The sequence below is a fragment of the Puntigrus tetrazona genome, unplaced genomic scaffold (assembly GCF_018831695.1).
Source record: "Puntigrus tetrazona isolate hp1 unplaced genomic scaffold, ASM1883169v1 S000000373, whole genome shotgun sequence".
Classification (NCBI taxonomy): domain Eukaryota; kingdom Metazoa; phylum Chordata; class Actinopteri; order Cypriniformes; family Cyprinidae; genus Puntigrus; species Puntigrus tetrazona.
The window spans coordinates 581,134-604,070 of NW_025048028.1; the positions used below are offsets into that span (position 1 = coordinate 581,134).

Sequence of the window (22,937 nt, forward strand, 5' to 3'; positions counted from 1 at the left end):
GAGAGGGTCTTAGAGATATCGTACACGCATTCGACCTGTACGTCCTGCCCTCAGGCCGTGGTGAGCTCTCTAATGCGACTGTGTTCTGGAAGCGTGATCACTACCAAGATCGATACGATGAAGCTACTCATCTGCTGCTGTTAAAAACGACCCCGGTTTATGACCCGAGCTGCATGTAAACAATGAGTTTGGTATTGAGTAAGAGGATGTGTAAAGCGCCTGGTTTTCATGCATGTATTGATTTTTCCAGGCCATGTGCATTCACTGCCAACCCAACCTTATCGCTTAGTTCCTTGAGCATTGCTTGAGATTTCAAGCGATGTTCTAGGCATTCATTAACGTTTAACAAATAATGTTTTTATTGCATATTGCTGGGCTTGTGTGTAATGACGTTAATTACATTATACTATGTATAATACAATATTATATAAAATAAGGATGTTTCATCAATGTAATATTAAGTAATAAACAAAATGTTGTCCATCCTGGTAATCTTGTTTATATACAATATATTGTAATGTAATATAATTTGTGCTGTCAATAATATTTGTTTAATATTAACTGTATGTGTATTTACATATACATAATAAATATACACAGCACACACATATATTATGTATACAAAAATATTTATTTTGGATGCAATTAATAGTTTGACAGCACTAAATGTAATATAATATAATTTCATATAATATTTAGCAAATATAGTAATTTAGTAAATGTAATAAATCATGTTACTGGTCTTTTAGTGAATGATGTTGTCTGTCTCTTATATTATATTATCCATCCTGATTCCTATATATGTATATTGGCTGGTAAAAAGCTGTCACACTTTATATTAGGTGGCCTTACCTACTATGTACTTACTATGGTCTTATTGTATTGCAAAACATTTTGCTGCCATTGAGGTGGTATATGGGTAAGGTTAGGGACAGGTTTGGTGGTATGGGTAGGTTTAAGGGTGGGCTAAGGTGTAATCGATGGGTCAGTCAATGTAATTGCAAAAATGAATTACAGATGTAATTACATATAGGTATATTTTAAAATGTAAGTGCAATGTAAAAACGTATGTACACAATAAGTGCATTGTACCAAATGATTAATTTAAATAAACCAAAAGCTCATATCTTACGTGCACCATTTTTCACAAATCATCTCATATTTGAAGCCATAATGATTTATTGAGCTTCTGGGAATTTACTCATTTTTCTACAGGGAGGGGTTTGAATGTCTTTGTGTTCACGTGCCCAGCATCATTACTTCCTATGGTGTAAAAGTCACCGCCGTTATCCAGAAATGCCTGTGCCTTTCGTGATGTGAGTGTAAAGGCTTTCTGCTTGTGCTTCAGTGTGATGTATAGATCTCTCTCTCTCTCTCTGGTCTCAGGTGGGTCACAGAGACTTTGACGTGGAGAAGAGGCTGAGGCGGGATCTGAAGCGCACACATGCCCTGCTCAGTGATGCCCAGCTGCTGCTGTCCACCGTAGAACAGCCTGGGCTGGGTCACGACCCCGGTACCAAGGAGCAGCTGGAGAGACTGCGCTGCCAGGTGCCACTGCCATCCCATCTTCCACACAGCACAGATTTACACAGCTTTGCATTATTGGTCTTCAAAAGTCACACTATTACTATAGTAAAAATATATATATATATATATATATATATATATATATATATATATATATATATATATATATATATATATATATATATATATATATATTTATACACAAACACACACACATATATATATATATATACTAATATACTAGTATACTATATATACTCATATTTATCTATATTGTTTATTAACCACTAGTTTGAAATGTAGTGAATAAAGTAATTATAATGAATATCTTTTTCTTTGAGGTCATACATCCGCGATAGCATAATGATATTATTATGTCAAATATGAGCCACACGTTTCTACAATCACGTTTTCTACAGGAATTTCTTCCAATTTTGTAATCAAGCAGTTAATCAGTTCATCTCACACAACCCTAGATTCTGAGGTGAGTTAGGAAAGCTGCATACTTCCAAATAGGCCTCCAAAAGTTGAAACAACGATAGTAAATGTTCTAGGTTTGATAAAACACTTCAGTATCATGTCAGACATGTCCTTTAAGCAAGATGTCTCATTACTTGAGTACACCTGGCCTATACTAGCAGTTTGATAGAATACTGAGTCAAATCATCTTTATTGTTTTAGGACTGACTGATGTGCAGTTAAGGTTAATTCAACCTATCCGTACGACAGCATGACGCCGAGGGGTCATTTGCTGGAGGAAATTTGTGCTGAAATGGAGGCCTTTGCATTTCCTGATGAAAAACACCTCCAAAAAACACCTTGCTGGTCCAAATAAGCAGCAAATCAGCACATTAGAATGGTTTCATGTGACACTGAAGACTAGAGTAATGATGTTTTAAATTCAAAATAGAAAACCAGTTATTTAAAATTTTAACAATTATCCAAGCCGGCATCGCCATAACAATACTGTTTTTACTGTATTATTTAATTAAATCAGCCTTGCTGAGTAGAAGACACTTCTTTCAAGGAGTTCCTTTTAATGTTAGTGTGCATTTAGCATATGTTTGTTTTGTTAATACATAGTCTTATAAAACTATAAGGATTTATGCCAATATTGTCCAAAACCTATATTGGTCTGTATTTCTATAGTTCTCTTTTTTGGTTTTAATTTGTGTATCGGTGTGTATGCTGGAGGATCATAGGTCTTGTACGCAGGTTGGAGTCGCCACGGTGATGAGAGGGTGAGACTTTCCTGGTCGTGGACGCAATTACATAGAATCTGTCTGCAGAGCTGGAAAACAGGCCAGATCATGGAGAGCATCTGCAAGCAGCTCATCTATCAAGCCTCTCCAGCCTGGTGCCTGAGCCCTCCTGAGACACTGAAAGGCCTCCCAAAGGAAATGACCGCCTGGGCTGGAGCATTCCGGGGAGGCTGATCCACTGAGCTTTTCCAGGAGCCAGTGTTGCGCTAGCCTCGGCGGCCTGTCCTGCTCAGGCTTGGCTGAGATCAGACCGGATCTACCCAAGATTTCCTCTTAGGTCAAGCCGCCATGCATTCGTCAGGTCGGCCGGCATGCTGAAATAGGCGCGCTGAGGCTCTCCTGACAGCAGCGGGCCAACGCGCGTGGTTGAGTGGCGGCGCTGAGAGCAGCGAGCTCCTGCTCGGTCTCGTCTCTGGCGGGTAGCCAAATGGACTGATGGAAACCTCTGAGAGGCGTTGAGGAATTCCTTCTTTCGCCGGGAAGCCTGGGGGAAGACCAGAAGTTGATGGGGAACCTTTCATAGAGGCTCATGAAAAAGCATTCTCCACCAAAGGTGCAGTGAAAATTCTGCTAGACAATACACAGAATCAGCGTCCAGTCCGGGTGGTGTAGGAATCCGTTAGCTGTGATCAGGTGTTTCAGTGCTTAGTAATGAGGAGTCCACTGTGAGGTAGTAGGGGAAGTAGCTCAGGCAGGCCCCACGCTGTAGCTTCTGGGAGACAAAGAAAGAGACAACAGGTTAGCTTGCGTTTCCGAGTCTCGTGGCTCACTGGAAGCTGCCGCCTGGCCGGGCTTATCTGGCCCGCGCGCTGATGAGCTCCAGGTGTGGCGAATCAGAATGCCGTTCGAGTGGCTGGTGTAGGTGTTCCGTGTTTGTTCCCAGGGCAACGCTGATCGATCCTCGACATTCACGCATATATATAATTTTATACACAAAACACACACACACACACATATATATATATATATATACTAATACTAGTACTATATATACTCATATTTATCTATATTGTTTATTAACCACTAGTTTGAAATGTAGTGAATTTAGTAATTATAATGAATATCTTTTTTCTTTGAGGTCATTGTGGCATAAGCTTTATTATGTCAAATATGAGCCACACGTTTCTACAATCACGTTTTCTACAGGAATTTCTTCCAATTTTGTAATCAAGCAGTTAATCAAGGTTCATCTCACACAACCCTAGCAGAGTTAGGAAAGCATACTTCCAAAAAGTGCCCTCCAAAAGTTTAGAAATGCCCTAGGTTTGATAAAACACTTCAGTATCATGTCAGACATGTCCCTTAAGCAGCTGTGATGTCTCATTACTTGAGTACACCTGGCCTATCTTTTTTTTTTTTTTGAAGAATACTGGGTCAAATCATCTTTATTGTTTTACTGGTTGATTGACAGTTAAGGTTAATATACAACCCACCGATTAGAAGACGGATTGAAATGGTGCTAGCATTTCCCTGATGAAAAACACCTGCCTAAAACACCTTGCTGGTCCAAAATAAGCAGCAAATCAGCACATTAGAATGGTTTCATGTGACACTGAAGACTAGAGTAATGATGTTTAAAATTCAAATAGAAACCAGTTATTTAAAATTTTAATATTATTTAACAATACTGTTTTTACTGTATTATTTATTTAATTAAATCAGCCTTGCTGAGTAGAAGAGACTTCTTTCAAGGAGTTCCTTTTTAATGTTAGTGTGCATTTGCATAGTTTGTTTTGTTAATACATAGTCTTCTAAAAATAATAAGGATTTATGCCAATATTGTCCAACACCTGTTAGTGGTCTGTATTTCTATAGTTCTCTTTTTTTTAATGTGTATTGTAGCTGGAGGACAGCGAAGCCAGACGGTTGGAGTCTGAAAGAGCACAGAAGACTCTGTCTGCAGAGCTGGAAAACGCTCAGATCGAATTGGAGAGCATCTGCAAGCAGAAGAGCCTGGTGAGGCCCGAGACGTGAAAGGAAAGGAGCAAAGGGCTGATCTCAGCTTTACCTCAGTGCGTCTCTGTCTGTCGTCTCAGGTGGATGAGCAGCTGGCTCAGCTGCGCTACGAGAGGACGGACCTGATGAAGAGGCTGGAGGAAGACCAGGAGGATCTCAACGAGCTCATGAAGAAGCACAAAGCCCTCATCGCTCAGGTCTGCTGGAGTGACATCACTCCAGAGGAGTTATGACAGTCGCTCAGCTGTTTTCAAAACAGTGCAGCTTTTCCAATAACGAGCTGTTTTTTTTTCCCCATCACGTAGCCGGGAAGCGTGACAGAATGCTGTCGTTTGTCACATTGCGTCGCACACGCTCCTAAAGCATCCTTTCTCTCTAGTCTGATTCATTTGAGTAAATCGGTGATTCATTTTGCTAAATGCTTGCTTCATTTCAACCGGTAGAAGACTTGAGTCATCACTTAATAGTGTTTCCAGTTCTTGAGCAGCACCATTGGATATGAAAATAAATAAAAACGTTTAATTATTGAGGTTAATGACTATAAAAATACCAAAACAAAATTGAATAGATAAAGACTATCCAGTAAGCTTTTATTAGATTTTCCTTACGGTTTGATCCCATTAAATTTGGTTTCATATTATGAAAGAATTTCCAGTTGCATTGATTTAATATTTCTAACGCTCTTGGCAAACATTTTCAAAGTAGTTTCTGTGTGTGAGGTTATGTAAAATATCCCAAAGCCAGCCAAACATGTTTGTTTATCCCAGTCTTCCAGTGATATCTCTCAGATCCGGGAGCTTCAGGCTGAAATGGAGGAGCTGAAGAAACAGAGACGGACCCTACAGGAGGAGGTGAGATGAAGATGTGTGATGCATTAAATGTCCGGGCATGGGCCGACTCACAGATATCTATTTAGTGCTAGGAGGTTCCTGCTTTGAAGCATTAACATAAAATCCATCAGACATATAACACTTTTTAAATTAGTATTGTAATTTGGGACACAACGGTAGCTTGTTTCCACCATAGAATAAAAAAATGAATGGGTTATTGCAACATTTTATTGAACAATTTCCATAATGCAAACTCACAATTGAGAGAAAAACGCCAGAATCGCGTGCTATAAACAAATAAACAAACAGAAATGAAATAAACCGAATAAACAGAATTCCCAGGAAACAAATTTAAGATATTATATGTAAACCCAAAATGCTGTGAAAAGTCACAATTATCAGTTTGAGATATAAACTCACAATGGAGGGGAAAAAAAGAGAAAATTAAAATCTTTTATCAAGAAACAATTGCAAAATCTCAGAAAAAAATTTGAGCCTAAAGTTATAAACTCAAAATTACAAGTATGAAATAATAAACTCAACTTTTTGAGATAAAGTGGTAAAATAAAAACCCCACTAAACACTATTTAGGGGCACTAAATCTGTTCTCGCATGCATGCTAGTGTTCTGTTGTTATTTTGAACATGCGGTACAGATGTTGTTGTGTGTCACAAGCGCCGCTTATCTTCGCAGCTGCAGACCAGCGTGGCTCGCGTGCAGTTTCTGGAGTCGTCCACGGTGACCCGCAGCATCGTAAGCAAGCAAGAAGCTCGTATCTGTGATCTAGAGAACAAACTGGAGTTCCAGAGAGGACAGGTCAAGAGATTTGAGGTCAGTCCAGACCCATTAACAGCTTTAACACTCTTTCTCGGAGAGGATCTTTACGCTGAGTGTGTGTGTGTGTGTGTAGGTGCTGGTTCTGCGTCTGAGGGACAGTGTGGTGCGACTGGGTGAGGAGCTGGAGCAGGCGGCCCAGGCCGAGGCCAGGGAGAGGGAGAACTCTAGATACTATCAGCAGAGACTGGCGGATATGAAACTGGAAATGGACGACCTGAGCATCAGAGAACAGGAGAGCAGCCGGCGACGCATTGAGCTGGTGACTGACACACACACACACACACACACACACACCTTTCTGCTTTAGCTGATGAAGCAGCACATTATTCTATTTATTTAGTTATTTTTATTTATTTATTTATTTTATTCAACACACAAGTAGTAGTTTATCAGGACCATGAAAGTCATACAAAGTGAGTATTGTAGTTTATTTAATTAATTTATTTAGTGGTCACAATTTAATTTGATTTAATTTATTAAAACAAATAAATACATAAATTAGTGCTGTCAGATGACTAATTGTGATTAATCTGGTGTACTGTGTATATTTATTTTGTATATATGCACCATGCAAATGTTATGTTTGTGTGTTAAATATATTTATAAATTATATAAATAAGAATATACACATAGGCTTGTAAATACATTTGTAAATATTTTAATATATGCATGCATGTGTGTGTATTAGATATACATAATACACATAAAAAAAAGTGGGAAAAATATTTGCTTGGATATTCAGTTTAGTTTAAGATTACACTTATATTATTGTTCATATATTTTAGTATATTATAAATGTTAATTTTGAGGATGAGAAGATGGTCTTATTCAGTATGTGCCATTACAAAAATTGCAGTCAGTAAGATTTATTTTGAAAGAAGTCTCTTCTGCTCATCAACGCTGCGTTTATTTAATTAAAAAAATTAATATTATTATGATTTAAACTGTTTTCTGTTTTAATATATTATAAAATGAAAGTTATTCATAAGAAGAATTATACTCCAGTCTTCAGTGTCACATGATCCTTCAGAAATCATTCTAATATGCAGATTTACTGTTCAAGAAAGATTTCTTCATTTTAGCAACGCTTGAAAAAATTTTTTTCGGAAACCATGATACATTTTATTTCTTTTGAGGAATAGATTTGAATAATAATTTTGATAAATGCTGACCAATTTAATTCATCTTTGCTGAATAAAAGTATTCTTTTCTTTAAAAAAGAAATAAATTAAATAATAAACTTTAATAAAAAAAGAACATGCTAACAGTAGTATAAATGGCAATAAAATAAAAAATATGAAATTATTCAAATATTGCGTGTCCCTAAGAATAATATCAAATACAGGTGTGAAATTGATAATGTTGCATTTATTTTTAATCCTTGAATTCAGCTTAAGAATGCGTGTTAAAATTGTACTGCTTTTGTGAAACTCCACGGCACATTGAACGACTGTCCTCATAACTAATGTATTCATATCTGCAGCCGCTCGGTGCATTTTCCCCTTAGTGGCCGCCCACAGGCCTGACACGTTATTACCCATGAGAATACACCGATCTCTCCTGAAAAACCTGTAAATATTCATAATTTAACACAAAGGAGGAGGCCCAGCGTCATTACAGCACCTGCCGGCGTGTAATGCAATTTGACCTGCGTGCTGAGAGTCAAAGGCATTCAATATTATGAATATTAGCTACAGTGTTAGCGATGCCTGGCGCATACACAAAGACTAGAGTCTGGGATGCGTTTCTTCCCGATGCGAAGACACACGCGCGCGCACACACACACACACACGCTGAGGCTCTTCAGGTTATTGGTTATGAAAGGGAGGGGGCAACAGCGAAGGTGTGGTTGTCATGGAGATGAGAGGAGCGGAATGGGATTTGTTGTATCAATAACCTTGAGGAGACAATGGGAATTAATCACAGACAGACAGTGGCGGCTCGTCCAGGAGAGCAAGAGACCGGGGACGTACAAAGAAGGGAAGAGGAAAATGAATCGTGTAATCAGTCGCTCCGCTGGCTCTCCAGCGCTCATTATCAAATTATTCTATAAACAAGAGCTGGCGATCAATAACGCAAGATTGTCCTTTAGCAAACAAGCACTTCAGAAGTTAAGGCAAAGGCTTGCCAAAAAAACACAGTAATAGAATTATTTATATAAATAAAAAAATAATATATATATATATATATATATATATATATATATATATATATATATATATACATTACAATATTTAATTTTATAAAAAAATTATAATTTTTTTTGGAAAGGCATAGGTAGGTAGGTGAGATAGATAGAAGTTATTATAGAAATCATTGCTTTATGTTAGAAATTGTCTGGACCTGGTCATTTGTTTCATTATACCTTATTCTATTAATAATGCAACAAATATTTAATATGTTAATAATATATAAATATTTCACGTCAATAGTAATGTATAGTCATGTAAGAAAAAAAACTTATTTAGTGTTTTATTTTGATGGATATAAAATGAATGATCTTAAAGGGATAGTTTACCCAAAAAAAAATGTTTATTTATTACTGTCGCTCCAAACCCGTAAGACCTTTGTTCACCTTCATTACACAAATTAATATTTTTATGAAAATCTGAGAACTTTTTGGCCCTCCAAAGACAGTAAGGACCTTGCCTTTCAAGGTCCAGAAACGTACCGAGAACACCAACAAAATAGTCCACGTGACATCATTCGCTCAACTGTAATTTTATGAATTTCTGAGGGCAAAAAAAAAAGAATAAATCTAATTCTCATAGCTTTATGAAATTACAGCTGAACCACTGAGCTCACTGATTTCATTAAGCAAAATCTTCATTTGTGCTCTGATGATGAACGGAGGTCTTATGGGTTTGGAACAACATGAGGGTGAGTAATTCATGACAGAATTAATTAATTTTTTTCGGTGAAGTGTCCCTCTGAATATTTCATTTACATAACAACTTAACCTTTATATAACTGAATAGTTTTCTATGTTTCTGAGAAAAAATGTAAGCGCTTTAATAGCGATGCTGGCCTTAGCAGGCAGTTAATTAATTGGGCACATTTTGAGATTAAACGCTTCTCTGGTCCTGATGCAGGGTCTTTATTTCCCCTGGAGATCCAGCGTGACCGTCACGGGTTATCTGATTTTATCTTGTCTTATCTGTTTCCAGGAAATGCAAGTGGAAGAGCTTAGCGCTGTAAGACAGACCCTGCAAGCTGATCTGGAGACATCAATCCGGCGAATCGTTGATCTACAAGCCGCGCTGGAGGAGGTGGAGTCCAGCGATGAAAGTGATACAGAAAGGTATCGCTAGTGACGCGCGCTTGACCTTTTCCATTTCCTTTTTTGTTTCTGTTCCACAGTCTAGCATAGCAGGAGGAAGCATTGTCTGCAAACCAGTTTGTATTCTATCCACACTATATAGTGTTCGACATTGTGATTGGTTCTTTCGACAACAAAAAAATGTTTTGAAGAAAGTTAGCTATGTTCCCAAATGGTGTGTAATTTGCAATGGATTTTTGAAGTAACTCTTTTGTTTTGTTGAGTTTTGTTTTGTTTTGTTACTTTTGGGGAAGGTGGCTTGCATTTTGTTTTGGTTTTTTTGTCTGTTTTTTTTTTTCAGTAATTTATATTTAATTAGAATTGCTTTTATTTTATCTTGTTTTTTATTTTATATATTTTTTACTCTATTTTCATTTATTAAAATTAATTCAGGTTTATTTATTTTTTTATTCGTTTTTTACTAATGTATTTTTTACCAGTTTTTTTATTGTTGTTTTATTTTTTTATTTATTTTATTAATTTTTTTTTTACAATTTAAGTTTTTCATCAAATCTAACTTTACAACTGTTAATTTCAATTTTTTTTTTAAAAAACATTATTTTATTACATTTTATTTATCTTTTTGCAAACGCGTATGCACAGTATAAAACCAAAGGGAGGAAAAGAGCAGATATACACTGTTTACTTCCTTTGGGTTTAAAATTTTACTTCTTGCTCTTACTGTGTAATTGCTTTCATTCTTTTTTCGGGTTGAGCTGAAATGTGAAGAGATTTTCCTCGCTGTGCAAAATCAAGGCTACACTTTGCTACTATAAGCGCTTCAATAATGCCTTCCTCCCTCGACACCCATAGTAAAATGCGGTCCGATGTATCAGAGTTCAAGACTTTGATCTTCTCCGCCAGACTGCTTAGACTTCACTGAAAATTCGATATGCTTGCTTTGCTCGTACCTCCAACCACTTTAGCTATCCGCTCCACTCCTGCGTGTCTCTGACTGCGTCTCCCTCTTCACACAGTGTGCAGACGGCTGTGGAGTCCTTCTCTAGAAGGAAAGATCTGTAAGCACTCCATCCCCCATCCTGTTGTTGTTCTCTCCCATGTATCCGTGTTCATTTTCTATGTTCTAATCAGATGAATGCAGGCTTCAAAGTAGGCCAGTGGCTGCATATTAGACTGGACGATGTAGAAAACCAATCATTTTTTTAGAATGATTCTTTCATAGATATCAAATTTTTATGAAGTTTTAGTCACATTCTAGTGATATTTATATATATATATATATATATATATATATATATATATATTAGTACTGGGCAATGATTAATCATGAATATTCACATCCAAAATTAAAGTTTTTGTTGATGTTTTGTTTATGTACATGTATATTCATTATGTGTATATATATGTGTGTGTGTATGTATGTATATATATATATATATATATATATATATATATATATATATATATATATATATACATACATTATAAATACATGTTATTATTTTCTAAATATATCCTGTGTGTGTCTTTATGTATACATAATGAATATACACAGTACAAACTTTTATTTTGGATGGGATTAATTGTTTAACAGCCCTAATATATATGTGTGTGTATGTATAAGTTCAATAAATGTTTAAATGTTAATTTTCATATTTTTAATTATTTACCTTGAAAATTTTTTATTAAACCTACTAACTGTATTTATTTCAGTCATTTTAATTTTAGAAAATGTTCTCTTAGCATTCTCATACTCTTAAATCAGACAAAGAAGTATATTACTGTATTAAAAGCATCTAGGATGCCAAATGTTATATTGCCAGATATTATTGCAAATGTATTCCCTACATTGTCCAGCTCTAGTTGCATAACATAAAATGCACTGCTTTATGCAGTATGGTTTCTTTTTTGCATATAAATGCACGGCGTCTTTTTGTGAACCGTGGCTTAATGGTGTTGGCGGAGTCTAACACATAACCATCCTTCTCTCGTTGGTCTAAAAATTCGTCATAAAGCAAATGTTGATGGATGGGCCAGCGGTGGATTTGGCTGTTGACGTTGCCTGCTTAGCCTGTTGCTCAGTGCTGTAAGTGTTTGTGGACTTGTGTAAGGTCACGTCTTTCTTTCACATGTCTGAATGAAGACAGACGAGGGTCTCTGCTGGACGGATGTGAACAGACACCTACTCATCAGACACAAAACCGCAACATACCCACACTGCCACTTTGCTTTGTTAAATGCAAGAAGCTTTCCTCTGTGCGAGAGAGTCCTTTTAAAAGTTCACCAGCTGTGATATGCTTTGTCTTCTGAATAATGCATGCGCGTTAGCCGAGACCCCCCGCGTCTCGTCTCTTTCAGTTGTCTGTGCGAGTGGAAAAAGGGGATAAAATGAACTGTTGCAGTTTCTCAGAGCTTTGGGTCTTAAATCTCTGTACGAATGTGGTGAGTCCAAATACAAGAGCAGGGCTGGAGAGAACCAACGGCATATGCAAGAGAATGAACTTTTTTTTTGTTACTCTTGTATGTTTGAGTAAGAGCTCCTGGAAGCTAGATTAGGTTTTGATGCAGTGGCTCTGTTCCAAAACCTAGTGATCTGCCCAGCATTTTAAGTCACCGAAGGCACACGCACAAGAAGAAACCATTTCTTTAAAGATAGGTACTGTCATTTGATTTGAGCAAATTCTAAAGCTATCCATGAATAATTAAATCCCTGAATGCAATGCAATAAACAATTTAAGCTAAATGCAACTTTTTTGTGAGACACAAAATGCGTACCAATAAGTACATATCACTGCAGTTTTCCAAAAAAAAGAACACTACAGTAAACCTTTTAGTTCTTTTTACACAAATTTACAGAGTTTTGATCAAGGAAACTGTTCAAATCTGTGTAAAAGGAAGTTGAAATGACATGGTTGCGTCAACAAATGTGTTTTCAGTTTTGCATTTGTTAACACTACAGGGTAGGTTTAGGGTCGGATTTGGTGTAGGGCATATTTCCAACACTGTACTACAAAAATGTTAGAACTGTCAAGCAATTCCGGCTGCAGTGTTGAACCGATTCATCACTGAGAGTCTTCTGCATTTTTCGCATTAACGTCCAGCCTTTTTTTGGGGACTTGAATGAATAAGTATTTTTGTTAATATTCGAGAAATCACAGATTTGGAATGACTAGCCTATAATTATAACCTGAAAGGGTCATCCTGTTGTCACAGGGTTTTAGTCATCTTGCAATCTCTTTGAAAATTAGAGGGATGTTGGCAGTTAAATAGAGTTTGTCATATAATTAAGGTAATTAGCACCAGGTGCCAGATTAACATTAATAACTTGGTATTAGAGGTATCTGCAAGGGTTCTCTAATTTTATTAGAGAATCAAAGTTCTTTTTCATATATCTCATTTAAGTTTTGTATACTGTGCTTTAGAATAATTTATCAAATATTCTTAAAAACTAACCTACTCTTGTTAGGCTAACTTGACCTCGACATTTAATTTTGATCGCCACTGTTTGTACTTGATGCGGTCCTGAAAAAAAAATCTAATAAAAAATGCAGTTTTAGCCAGTACTTGTGTGAATGCACATTTCACGCTCGGTAGAGTATCTCTTGCATCATTTAGCAACATGATGATGCAAAAGTAATTGTACTAGTAGGTTGTGTGTAGCAGCAAAACTTGCATCATAGCCCCAAAAGCTCCTCATAGTTGTGTGTTTTCCAACAGTAGAACATGGAGGAAGCAATGCAAAGCTCATGGGTTCGATTCCCAAGGAATTCATACCTTGAATCCAATGTTAATCACTTTAATAAAGTGTCTGCCAAATGCATAAAATATATGCCTATGCACAGTGTTCTAAATCAATTCATGGCTCTTAAAATAAATGTGCTTTGTTGGGATGGTTCCATGAAGAACCTTTTAACTCCATGGAATATTTAGATTGTACAAAAGGTTCTTTATAATTAAAAAAAATTCTTCAGATCTTCAGAAAAAAGAATTTATCACTTAAAGATTATTTAGGGAAAACCAAAATGGTCGTTCAAATGCATTGCCACAAAACCCCCGTTAGAAACTTCATTTTTAATAATGTAGGATGCTCCATTAGAAGACAGCTGCCTCTTTAGGCAGTTAGTAGCAAGACAGCACACTAGCTTTTGGAACGGAGCTTATGTTTTGGGATCTCAAGCAAACAGCTTTAGTCAGTCTGTAAACAGGCTGTGGATCAGTGCGTTGTGCCCCTACGAGCCCTGATAATGACAGAGCTCTCAAGACTAATGAACTCACAGCTCACTGAACACACATGGCCTGCTGGGTAGCAGTGAGGATATCAGAGCTAATATCCCCCCCCATGTGTGGCGTTACAGCACCCATGATGAGAGATCTCCTCTCGAGCCATGCGCATGATCGTATTCATGTAGGTCATGTATGCATTGATACAGGCTTACATTGATTTAATCGCTTGCGCTGTGAAAGCATGATGCACAGCTGTTAATCTTTCCAACGAAGCGTGATTTTCCTACTGACATGGGGTCTGATTTTCAGTGACACCATGTCCAGCGTCGGATCCAGTGTGGGCACTGAGGACGTCGGCGAAGGGATCCGTCAGTGGGCAGGTGTACCGCGAGGAGGACGAGGAGGCAGAACTTCTCCTTATGCAGGAAGCAGCTCGGGCCGCCAGTCTGTTACCGACACCATGAGCACCTACAGTTTCAGGTAACATAGCAAGAGAAGCCTAATAATCATTAAGCATGAGTGTGCATCAATAAACAACGCAATACAACCAGGCCAGATTAGTTAGGTACTCTTTATTATTCCTATATGATTGAAAATAAGGGTTAAAGTCGTTATGATAACAGATCTGTTTGCAACCATATGTGATTCGATCAAGATCTGCATAAATGTTAAAGCAACAGTCTGCTATAACATTTTATTTTGTCCATTTTAGACATTGTACTAACTATAAGTAACTTTGAAATTAACTTTGAATTAATATCTGCTAATACTTTTAAATGTTCACCCAACATGAGAGTTAAACAAAGTTACAAAAAAAATGTAACCCAATCCTTAGAAACAAGGCAGCTAAACATTGACACATACTAGTATCTACAGTAGTTGCTTATTATGCCTATATGCCAGTCTTCATAAACTTTATTTACTGGTGCACGTTAAAAGACTAGAGAATCTCAAAAAGCTATAGACTCTGTTGTAATAACGTTTCCCATTTTATTGTGTATTCTGAATCAGACACATTTAAGAAAGAAAGTGTGACAATGCTGTCTTAGGCTGAGACTATGTGAGGATTAAAAGTTCACACCAAGCACAATAACTATAAAAAATAACGAATACAGATCTAAAAATAGTTCTTAATAATAAAGAACAATGATAAAGGCACAGAGAAACAATATTGTTGGAATCACTTTCAGAACAATATTTTTCAGCTGATATCTTTCACAATAAAAACCTTGAGAGCCAATCAGAATAAATCCTGCTATAAGCCACTTGAGAATTTAAAGTGGCAGACACAAGCGTGCTTAGAATATCATTTGCTGGTGTTGACACTTATATAATTTTCTTTATAGTTGTTGTTCTGTGAGTTTCTTTGTTTTGCTGAACAGAAAGGAAGATATTTTGAAGAAAGTTTGTAATCAGGCTGTTTTGGGTCACCATTGACATCCATAGTACGAAAAAATGCCATGGAAGTCAATGGTGACCCAAAACAGCCTGGTTAAAAACATTTTTCCTTGTGTTTGGCAGAACAAATAATTCATACAGGTTTGGAACTATATGTGAATAAATGAAGGTGGAAAAGATTTTTTGGAATCTTCCAGGTATTTTTAGAAAGTTTCTGGAAATACACCAGATATTTGGTACCCTTTTGCAACCCTAGTGAGGATTGACATTGATGATGATTAGTCATGTCTTGCCAGATAGTTGAAAATGTCTCCTTTTGTGCTCCATGGGAGCAAGAAAGCTATATGGTTTTAGAACAACAAATTAAAAGTAAATAAAAAAAATTTAATAACTATCCTTTAATTTAAATTCATTGTTCATATTGTTCATATTTTATTCCCTATGACAGATCGTGCACGCAAGACCTTGACGAAGACATCAAAGAAAGTTCTGGTGGTCTAGGCAGAGCATCGTCATCCACAGCCCTATCTGAGCTTCTGGAGGGTCTGAGGAAGAAGCGTTCTGGGTGGGAAAGAGGCTCAGAGGCAGGCGAGGGGAGTGCAGTGTCCCTCCCCATCTATCAGACGACGGGAGCCTCCACACTACGCCGCAGATCCTCAGCGCTGTCTCTAGAAGCAGAGGAGTGTCTGGAAGACCTGCCTCGACCCGGCATACTGAAACCTCCCAGTCCGCACCTGCCTCGTGCCTCCAGCCTCCGCTCTCTATCCGAGTCAGGCCCAACATCCTCCACAACCACAACCACAACAGGAAAGATGAACCGCTTCAGCTCCTGCGACTCCCTTGCATCCGTGACTTCCACCGCAAGTTCCCGCCGACACTTGTCCAACCTGGCCATCCCTGAAGAAGGCGAGGAGGAGCCCAGCTCGAAAGCCATGCCTCCCCTTGGCACCTATCAACCAATCCGACGCCGTCTACTTGGTGGCCTGGTAGCAGAAACGGGAGAGTCGCAATTGGGATCGGAACCCCTTGTATTCCAGAATCGCCGACTCCTTGGGAACCAAGACAAGGAGAGGGCCGGAGTCGATGCAGGGGACGCCAGCTCAGACATTCTCCCAGCCATCCGACGAGCGCAGTCCACCAGCAGCCTGGCATCTAGCAGCTCCCGAACGGGCCAGAGACGAGCCCTCAGTGTGCACTTTGGGGAGTTGCCGCCGTCCAGAGCATCCCGTAGGGAATCCGACTCGGATTCTTCAAGTTCTGGCGGATCCCAGAAGCGCCGTGGGCCTCAAGGAGAGAGGCTGGAAGCCGAGGGCAGCGAGGACGTCAATTCGGTGATGAAAAAGTACCTGAAAAAAGCAGAAGTCGACTAGAAGACTCAACGAGGTTAAGCTTAAAACTGCACTGGCCTGCTTTACATTTAAGGGGGTCATATCACGAGAAACCTAATTTCCCTTGATCTTTTGATGTTCTACTGAAGCATACTATAACTTTAAGAACTCAAAACTTCTTTCTCAGTCCAAATCCAGGGATATTCTGAAATCCGGGGATTTGTGTTGTTAGAAACCAGGGATTTGAGATGTCAGAAACATCACTTGAACATCATTTAGTGTTTAGAAGTTTTTCTTCACTGCAAGAGGTACCTTTGAGGTATACCTTTTGAAATGATACCCCCAGAGTGACAGCTTTTGTACTTTTTTTCTGAGAGTGTATGCAAAGTGAATGTTTACATTCATCAAATGCGTAACCTCAAAAAAAAACAAATAAAAATAAAAAATGGTCAAGAAAACTGTTTTGGCTTTTGGCTTGGTATGACCCCTTTAAAATGACAAATAAAAATAAAATTGTAAAATTGCTTAGTCACTTTTTTTTCTTTTTCTTGACAGGGTAGATGAAGACATGGAGAATCAACTCTGTCCAGAATGCATTGAGGCACATTTAACTGGAAGCACAAATACACTGAGGATTTATTTTGAGCACTGTTTGTACACATAAAGATGTTAAAGTGAACGCATGAAATTCCTAAAATTCTCACTGTAAACATGCCCTTTATTCAAGCCGTGCTGATACCCGCGGGTGCTTCAGGTCAGGGAAATGAATCTTGACCAGAGCGCGCTTGCTTTTCCTCTCAGCAGTCAGTGCAAATTTGTTGAACTCCAACAGATGTAAATAAAAACGTCAAGCAGAATCATTGGTATTTGCTTCGACCTTTCAAAGGAGAGGAGCAGCATTACATTCACAGAGGAAAACAACGGAAATAGAGCAGCGATTGTGCTTACAAAGCAGAGGCTCTCCATAATTGAGACTGACCTGGTTTTTGCGATTAATTCATTAACCTAAACTTATTTGCCTAGGAACTGAGAAAATTTGTACTTATTTGCCGGAGCAGAATTTGAAAACAGTGTCCAAATGGTTTGCATTAATGCACTTCAGAAACAGATTAAAAGAATATTCCAGGTTTAGTTACTAAATTGCAGTATTTGTGGCATAAGTGTTACTGGCTCTCCTTATCGTTACAATGAGGAACTGAAAATGGAAGTTAAATATGCCAGTTTTGAAGGCTATTTAAATTCTGCTGAAAGTACTTTTAACTATAAAGTCATTAAAATGTGGTAGTTACCATTATTCCACAAGTGCCATAAAACTCAGTTCAACTTAAGGTCCAATGCACAAAGATCTACTCGCTGAAAACAGCATGTTACAGTGATTTTACAGTGACTTTAACCTTTACCTTGGGTAAATAACTAATGCAGTGCCTTGGATTTAAATAGGTGCTTTTCGCATTATGTGAGCTGCAGACATGTGTGCCAACCAGGTCACTTTCTTCCACATACAAAATGCTTAAAATAATATAACCAACAAGTTTGCTTTCCCCTCCAACCGTTTTATTGACAAAGCATAAATACAATAGGACCATGGTGAGAAATTTGAGCTCCCAACTCAAGTGTCCAGCAGCGGCCTTCTGGGAACACACTACTTCCCATCCACATCTGCAATAAGAGAACATGATCAGTGCTCGAGACTCGATGTGATCAAATTTGTACGTCATCCACAGGTCCTTGCCTGATCACACCTTTGCCTTCCGTCCCCTTCCTTTACCCTGAAAGAAACAAATGTTATTCACTTGTGCATAGCTTTAGAAAAAAAACCAAAAAGCATGTGAAGGTACCTTTTTAGGTGGATTTTCACCATCTGAGGCTTCCCTGCATTTACAAAAACTCTTGATTAGTTTGCTTTGAGAAACTAATGAAAGGGAAATAGAAACTCAAATGTTAGATTTAACTTACTCATCCTCTCCCTTTTCTGGCTTCTTTCTCTTTGAAGATAAAAGGGAGCAGTGAGAATTAGAACAAACGTAAAAGTATAAACAAATGAGACGAGGCCTTACTTTGCCAGCACCATTTTTTGTGACCTTCTTAACCGGTGATTCTTCGATATCTTCCTCTTCTTCTTCAACCTCCTCGTCCATCTCTTCATCCAGCTCTTCATCATCAGAGTACTCCTCCACTGGGAGAGATTTTGGCACAAAACCCATTGCCTTAAACAGCACCCACAGATAGTAGCTAAAAATAGAGCTGAAATGACCACTCACGGGCCACATGTTCCGCTCCGACATACACCGGCCCAGAACCATGCTTCAGGCGAAACGTCACGGGTGGATGAAGATCCAATCCAGACAAATTGACCTAATGGAGAATGATTTCTCATGAGGTAGAGACTTGTGGAGGTAAAATGGTGAATAGCTCTATTCAGAGTAAACTTAAAACGCCATAATATTTTGACATTCAACTCACTATTGCTGCTTGCATGGTGTTTTTTGTCCCCTAGTGAACCAAATGTACTCTATTATAAAGAAAAAGTGCTAAAGTTTTGTATTTAGAGGATTTTATTGTACGACTTACGGAATGGTTATGATTACCCACTTGAGCATAGACCTGAAAGCATTCAGGTCCAACTTAAACTGATGTGGAGCACATTTTAGTCTCTTTAAAATGACAACATTGAACTAAAATTAAATACTTTCATAGAAAATATTCCCCAAAACATGTTTCACTGTAAAACAGCATCACAAATCAGTCAAAACTAGAGAGTGAGGTTAGTATGTATTTGCTTCCATTCAGTGCGCCAAATTATTGCAAATAAATTATTTCATCTAAATATATACAGTCTCACTGTCTCTTATTCACTATTCAAGTTTTTCTAAAACAAGCGTGCTTCTATTTCGATTACTGGGTAAATATTTAGCATCACAGACAGAAATTTAATCAGCCTATTCCACTTATGTTTGTACGTGAAGCCGAAGTGATTCACAACTGCGTTTTAAAATGCATCGCGAGCGCTTTTAGCTGAAGATCACTTCCGATTGGAAACGTCCCTGCAAATGGCGTCCCCTTCCTGAAGTGCGCTTGAAAGGAGCAAAAAAAGCCGTTTGGAACTCGCCCCAAGTGAACAACCGAAGTAGCGATGGTACACAGTCAAGGTTAAGTGATGTTTGTGACTCAAATTTAAATATTAGAGATTGTATACGTAAGTTCCTCACCGTAGGCATAGATTTAGCGTGTAGCGTTGCTATGGGAACCGCTTTCGCGCTGTTGTTTCCCTCACCGGTTACCAGCTCGACGATATTGAACTCGTCTTTGGCGGTGTGACCCAGACACATCTTCAAATCAAATATCAACCGGTTAAACGTGATAAAAACCGATTAAACATCACGTCTAGCTCGATAACCACGGAACCAACCGTTCTTAGCGCCAGCTGGTGTTGATGGTTCGTATCATCCGTCTTGAAGGACTCTTCTTTATTGGAGTCATTGAGCTCACAACCTGAAACGTTTTAACGGAATAAATAGTCACTTTAAATTGCATTTTACTTGGAAACATGAAAGCGTAACGTCTTACCCCAAAGAGTGGATAAAGGTTTCTCGGTTTTGCTCATTGTAAAAGAAAAAGAAAACTGAAAGGCACACAGTAGATGTTTATCAACCGACTTAAAGCGCGCGAAAGTGAATTATTTAGAAATTGGTTACGTGTTCTCACCAGAAATAAATCTCAGGGCTGCGTTTTAGGACAGCAAAAGAAAAGAAAGAGTGAGTTTGCGCCCTGTGAACGTTTAAAGAGGAAGTTAATTGCTCATCAGGTGACAGTAATTAAGTCAGGATCACTGCGGGTTAATTATGGATCCGACCTGCTGCGTGAACCTGCTGAAAAATCACTTCTTTATAATCATCTTTTAATCGAATAGAATTAAGCTGACTCATAATTATGCGTACTTGAATATGTGGTGTTTTATGTCGTATTAGCCTCTCTTATAACCGGGGCTAGTTGTCACATGGGTGCGTTTTCGCGAGGTGTTTGTCTGCAGGTGGTTTAACTTGCTTTAGACGCCTAGTGTAAATAAAGAGCCAAATTATGATCATGATTATGAAGAAATCCTAGAATATCGTCAAGTTTTGTCGTAGTTGTAGGGTTAGGTCACGCTTTAAGGAAATAGTTGACAATAACTGAGGTAATTTATAATTTTATAATAGTTATTTAGTCACTTCCACACATTAAGCAAAGTTTATATATATATATATATATATATATATATATATATATATATATATATATATATATATATATATATTTATATATATAAAATGTTTATGTATATATGCATATACATATCTAAAATGTATATACACATATGTGTGTGTGTGTATATATATATATATATATATATATATATATATATATATATATATATATACATATATGTGTATGTATATGCATATATGTATGTATTCATATGTGTGTGTGTGTGTGTGTATATATATATATATATATATATATATATATATATATATATATATATGTGTATATGTGTGTGTGTGTGTGCTTTTGATTACTATGTACATTTCATAAATGTTGTGCAATGATTTTCAAATCAGTCTAATAAATATACAGCACATTTCCATAAAGATAATAACCACTTGTCACAGATCTGCTTCTTTTTTTTTTTGTATTCAGGACTGTGTTTACATACACTGTAAATCAGCCCTTCGAAATATTCACTGCAGTAAAAAAGTGTGACAACTAGCCCCAGTCTCCCAAAGAGATCCCTCAGATCAATTATTCTTGCGAGATAAAGCTGCGATTATGAACTCCTCTCATAATTCATGAATTTTGCGCTAAATAATTAATGCATTTTTTTATAGCTGCGATACAACTGAATTTCTTTCATATTTGAAGAAGCCTTCAGAATTGATTTTTATTTTCCCGCTTATCACCGAGGAGCTGCTTTCAAATGATCGGCGTTATTAAAAGCAAAAGTGACTATTTTTTTGTGCTTTAGGCTCAATTCAAAGATGGGAGCCGGATGTGCATTTCAGTTTAACTTCTATTTGCCGTGGTTGTTTATGTATCTCATATCCCCCCCCCCTTCACTTCCATATGTGCTGCACACTCATTCTGTCGTGTGATCTATTATTAACAGATCTCCATGCACCGGATCGCTCAGCCTGTGGATTACGGAGCGGAGAGAGAACATGGGCTGTGTGTTTGACTGCCGCTCCCCTGGGTTCCACCGCCAGCCCCTCGCCACCATCAAAGTCCACCAGTCGCCGGATAAAAAGAAAGTAGAGGAGGGGGCCAAAGACGCCATGAGGACAAAGAGACTGTGATATTATGAGGTGTGAGGGGTGATGGGTAAATCAATATTATATACACAAATATTATATATTGGCGTTAGACAGAATTATGAGGTGTGTTTTTAATATAACTTCATCATTTCCTGCGTCTGCACACCTGTGCTCGCCCGAAGAAACCGAACGACATGCGAAAAAATAGAGGCGACTGCCTTGTAAATGAAATGTGAAGCCACATGGGAGCTCCACTCACACAATCTCGTCTCCTGACGCCGTATAGGATGGTTTAGAGAGCGCGTGGGAGGGCTCAAGTGAATCCTCGCTGTGTGTGGGCCCCGTTCTCCTCCGTGAAACACTCACACGCACTGTCTAAGTTAAAAAGCACAAATGAACCCAATGAGCATTTGTTAGCTATTATTAATGGTGACTAAGAGCATTTGTGGGCCGTCTAATGCAATGAATGACACACACACACACACACACACACACACACACGTGGTGCACGGTGCCAAACGCCTGATCGTGTGCTTTGAAGCGAACATGACATCAGAATTGATGTCATGCTGAAATTTGAAATAGAAGTAAGAGTATATAATAATTAGCACATGTATATTTGTAGCAATAGCAAAAAATACATTGTATGGCCAAAATGATTGATTTTTCTTTTATGATAATCATTATTTGGTTATTAATTATGTTTTATCAAGATATTTAGTATTTTATTAACATTTTTATTATTTTTTTCCCATATTTTCAAATATTGTCATATTTTGTCTTATCATCTTTCATCAATGCACATCAATGTTCATAAAGATATTTATATATATATATATATATATATATATATATATATATATATATATATATATATATATATATATATATCATATATATCACACACACACATATATATATATATATATATATATATATATATATATATATATATATACATATATATATATATACACACACACACACACACACACACATAATGTGTT

General features: G+C 37.6%; 2 protein-coding genes across 3 annotated transcripts in view; one reads left to right on the forward strand and one right to left on the reverse strand.

The window, feature by feature from the left end:
- Positions 1-17,499, forward strand: part of LOC122333742 (unconventional myosin-XVIIIb-like) — a 43,508-nt gene extending 26,009 nt beyond the window's left edge. Inside the window, exons 34-44 of one of the 2 annotated variants that reach the window (XM_043231506.1) lie at positions 1,387-1,548; positions 4,632-4,745; positions 4,826-4,942; positions 5,513-5,596; positions 6,269-6,406; positions 6,486-6,671; positions 9,580-9,713; positions 10,709-10,750; positions 14,226-14,396; positions 15,763-16,697; positions 17,198-17,499. In XM_043231506.1, coding sequence (XP_043087441.1) covers positions 1,387-1,548; positions 4,632-4,745; positions 4,826-4,942; positions 5,513-5,596; positions 6,269-6,406; positions 6,486-6,671; positions 9,580-9,713; positions 10,709-10,750; positions 14,226-14,396; positions 15,763-16,684 — 2,070 coding nt within the window. In that variant the 3' untranslated portion in view covers positions 16,685-16,697; positions 17,198-17,499. The remainder of the gene's footprint in view (positions 1-1,386; positions 1,549-4,631; positions 4,746-4,825; positions 4,943-5,512; positions 5,597-6,268; positions 6,407-6,485; positions 6,672-9,579; positions 9,714-10,708; positions 10,751-14,225; positions 14,397-15,762; positions 16,698-17,197) is intronic. The other variant, XM_043231507.1, reaches the window with a different exon arrangement.
- Positions 17,500-18,179: 680 nt separating this feature from the next.
- Positions 18,180-20,464, reverse strand: npm2b (nucleophosmin/nucleoplasmin, 2b). Its single transcript, XM_043231508.1, has 10 exons — positions 20,348-20,464; positions 20,210-20,264; positions 20,052-20,134; positions 19,852-19,971; positions 18,904-18,997; positions 18,700-18,818; positions 18,599-18,627; positions 18,481-18,514; positions 18,375-18,411; positions 18,180-18,301 (listed from the first exon to the last, which is right to left on the reverse strand). Exons 2-9 carry the CDS (start codon positions 20,244-20,246, stop codon positions 18,379-18,381), a joined length of 549 nt encoding a protein of 182 aa, XP_043087443.1. The 5' UTR covers positions 20,247-20,264; positions 20,348-20,464; the 3' UTR covers positions 18,180-18,301; positions 18,375-18,378.
- Positions 20,465-22,937: the final 2,473 nt, after the last annotated feature.

Bases quoted from the DNA above. Each gene is read 5' to 3' on its own strand.
- npm2b (XM_043231508.1), bottom strand. From the start codon at position 20,246: ATGAGCAAAACCGAGAAACCTTTATCCACTCTTTGGG. The intron at 18,998-19,851 runs GTGAGGAACTTA...ATTCTCCATTAG, and splicing joins ACGCTAAATCTATGCCTACG to GTCAATTTGTCTGGATTGGA. The intron at 18,628-18,699 runs GTAAGGCCTCGT...TTATCTTCAAAG, and splicing joins CAAAAAATGGTGCTGGCAAA to AGAAAGAAGCCAGAAAAGGG.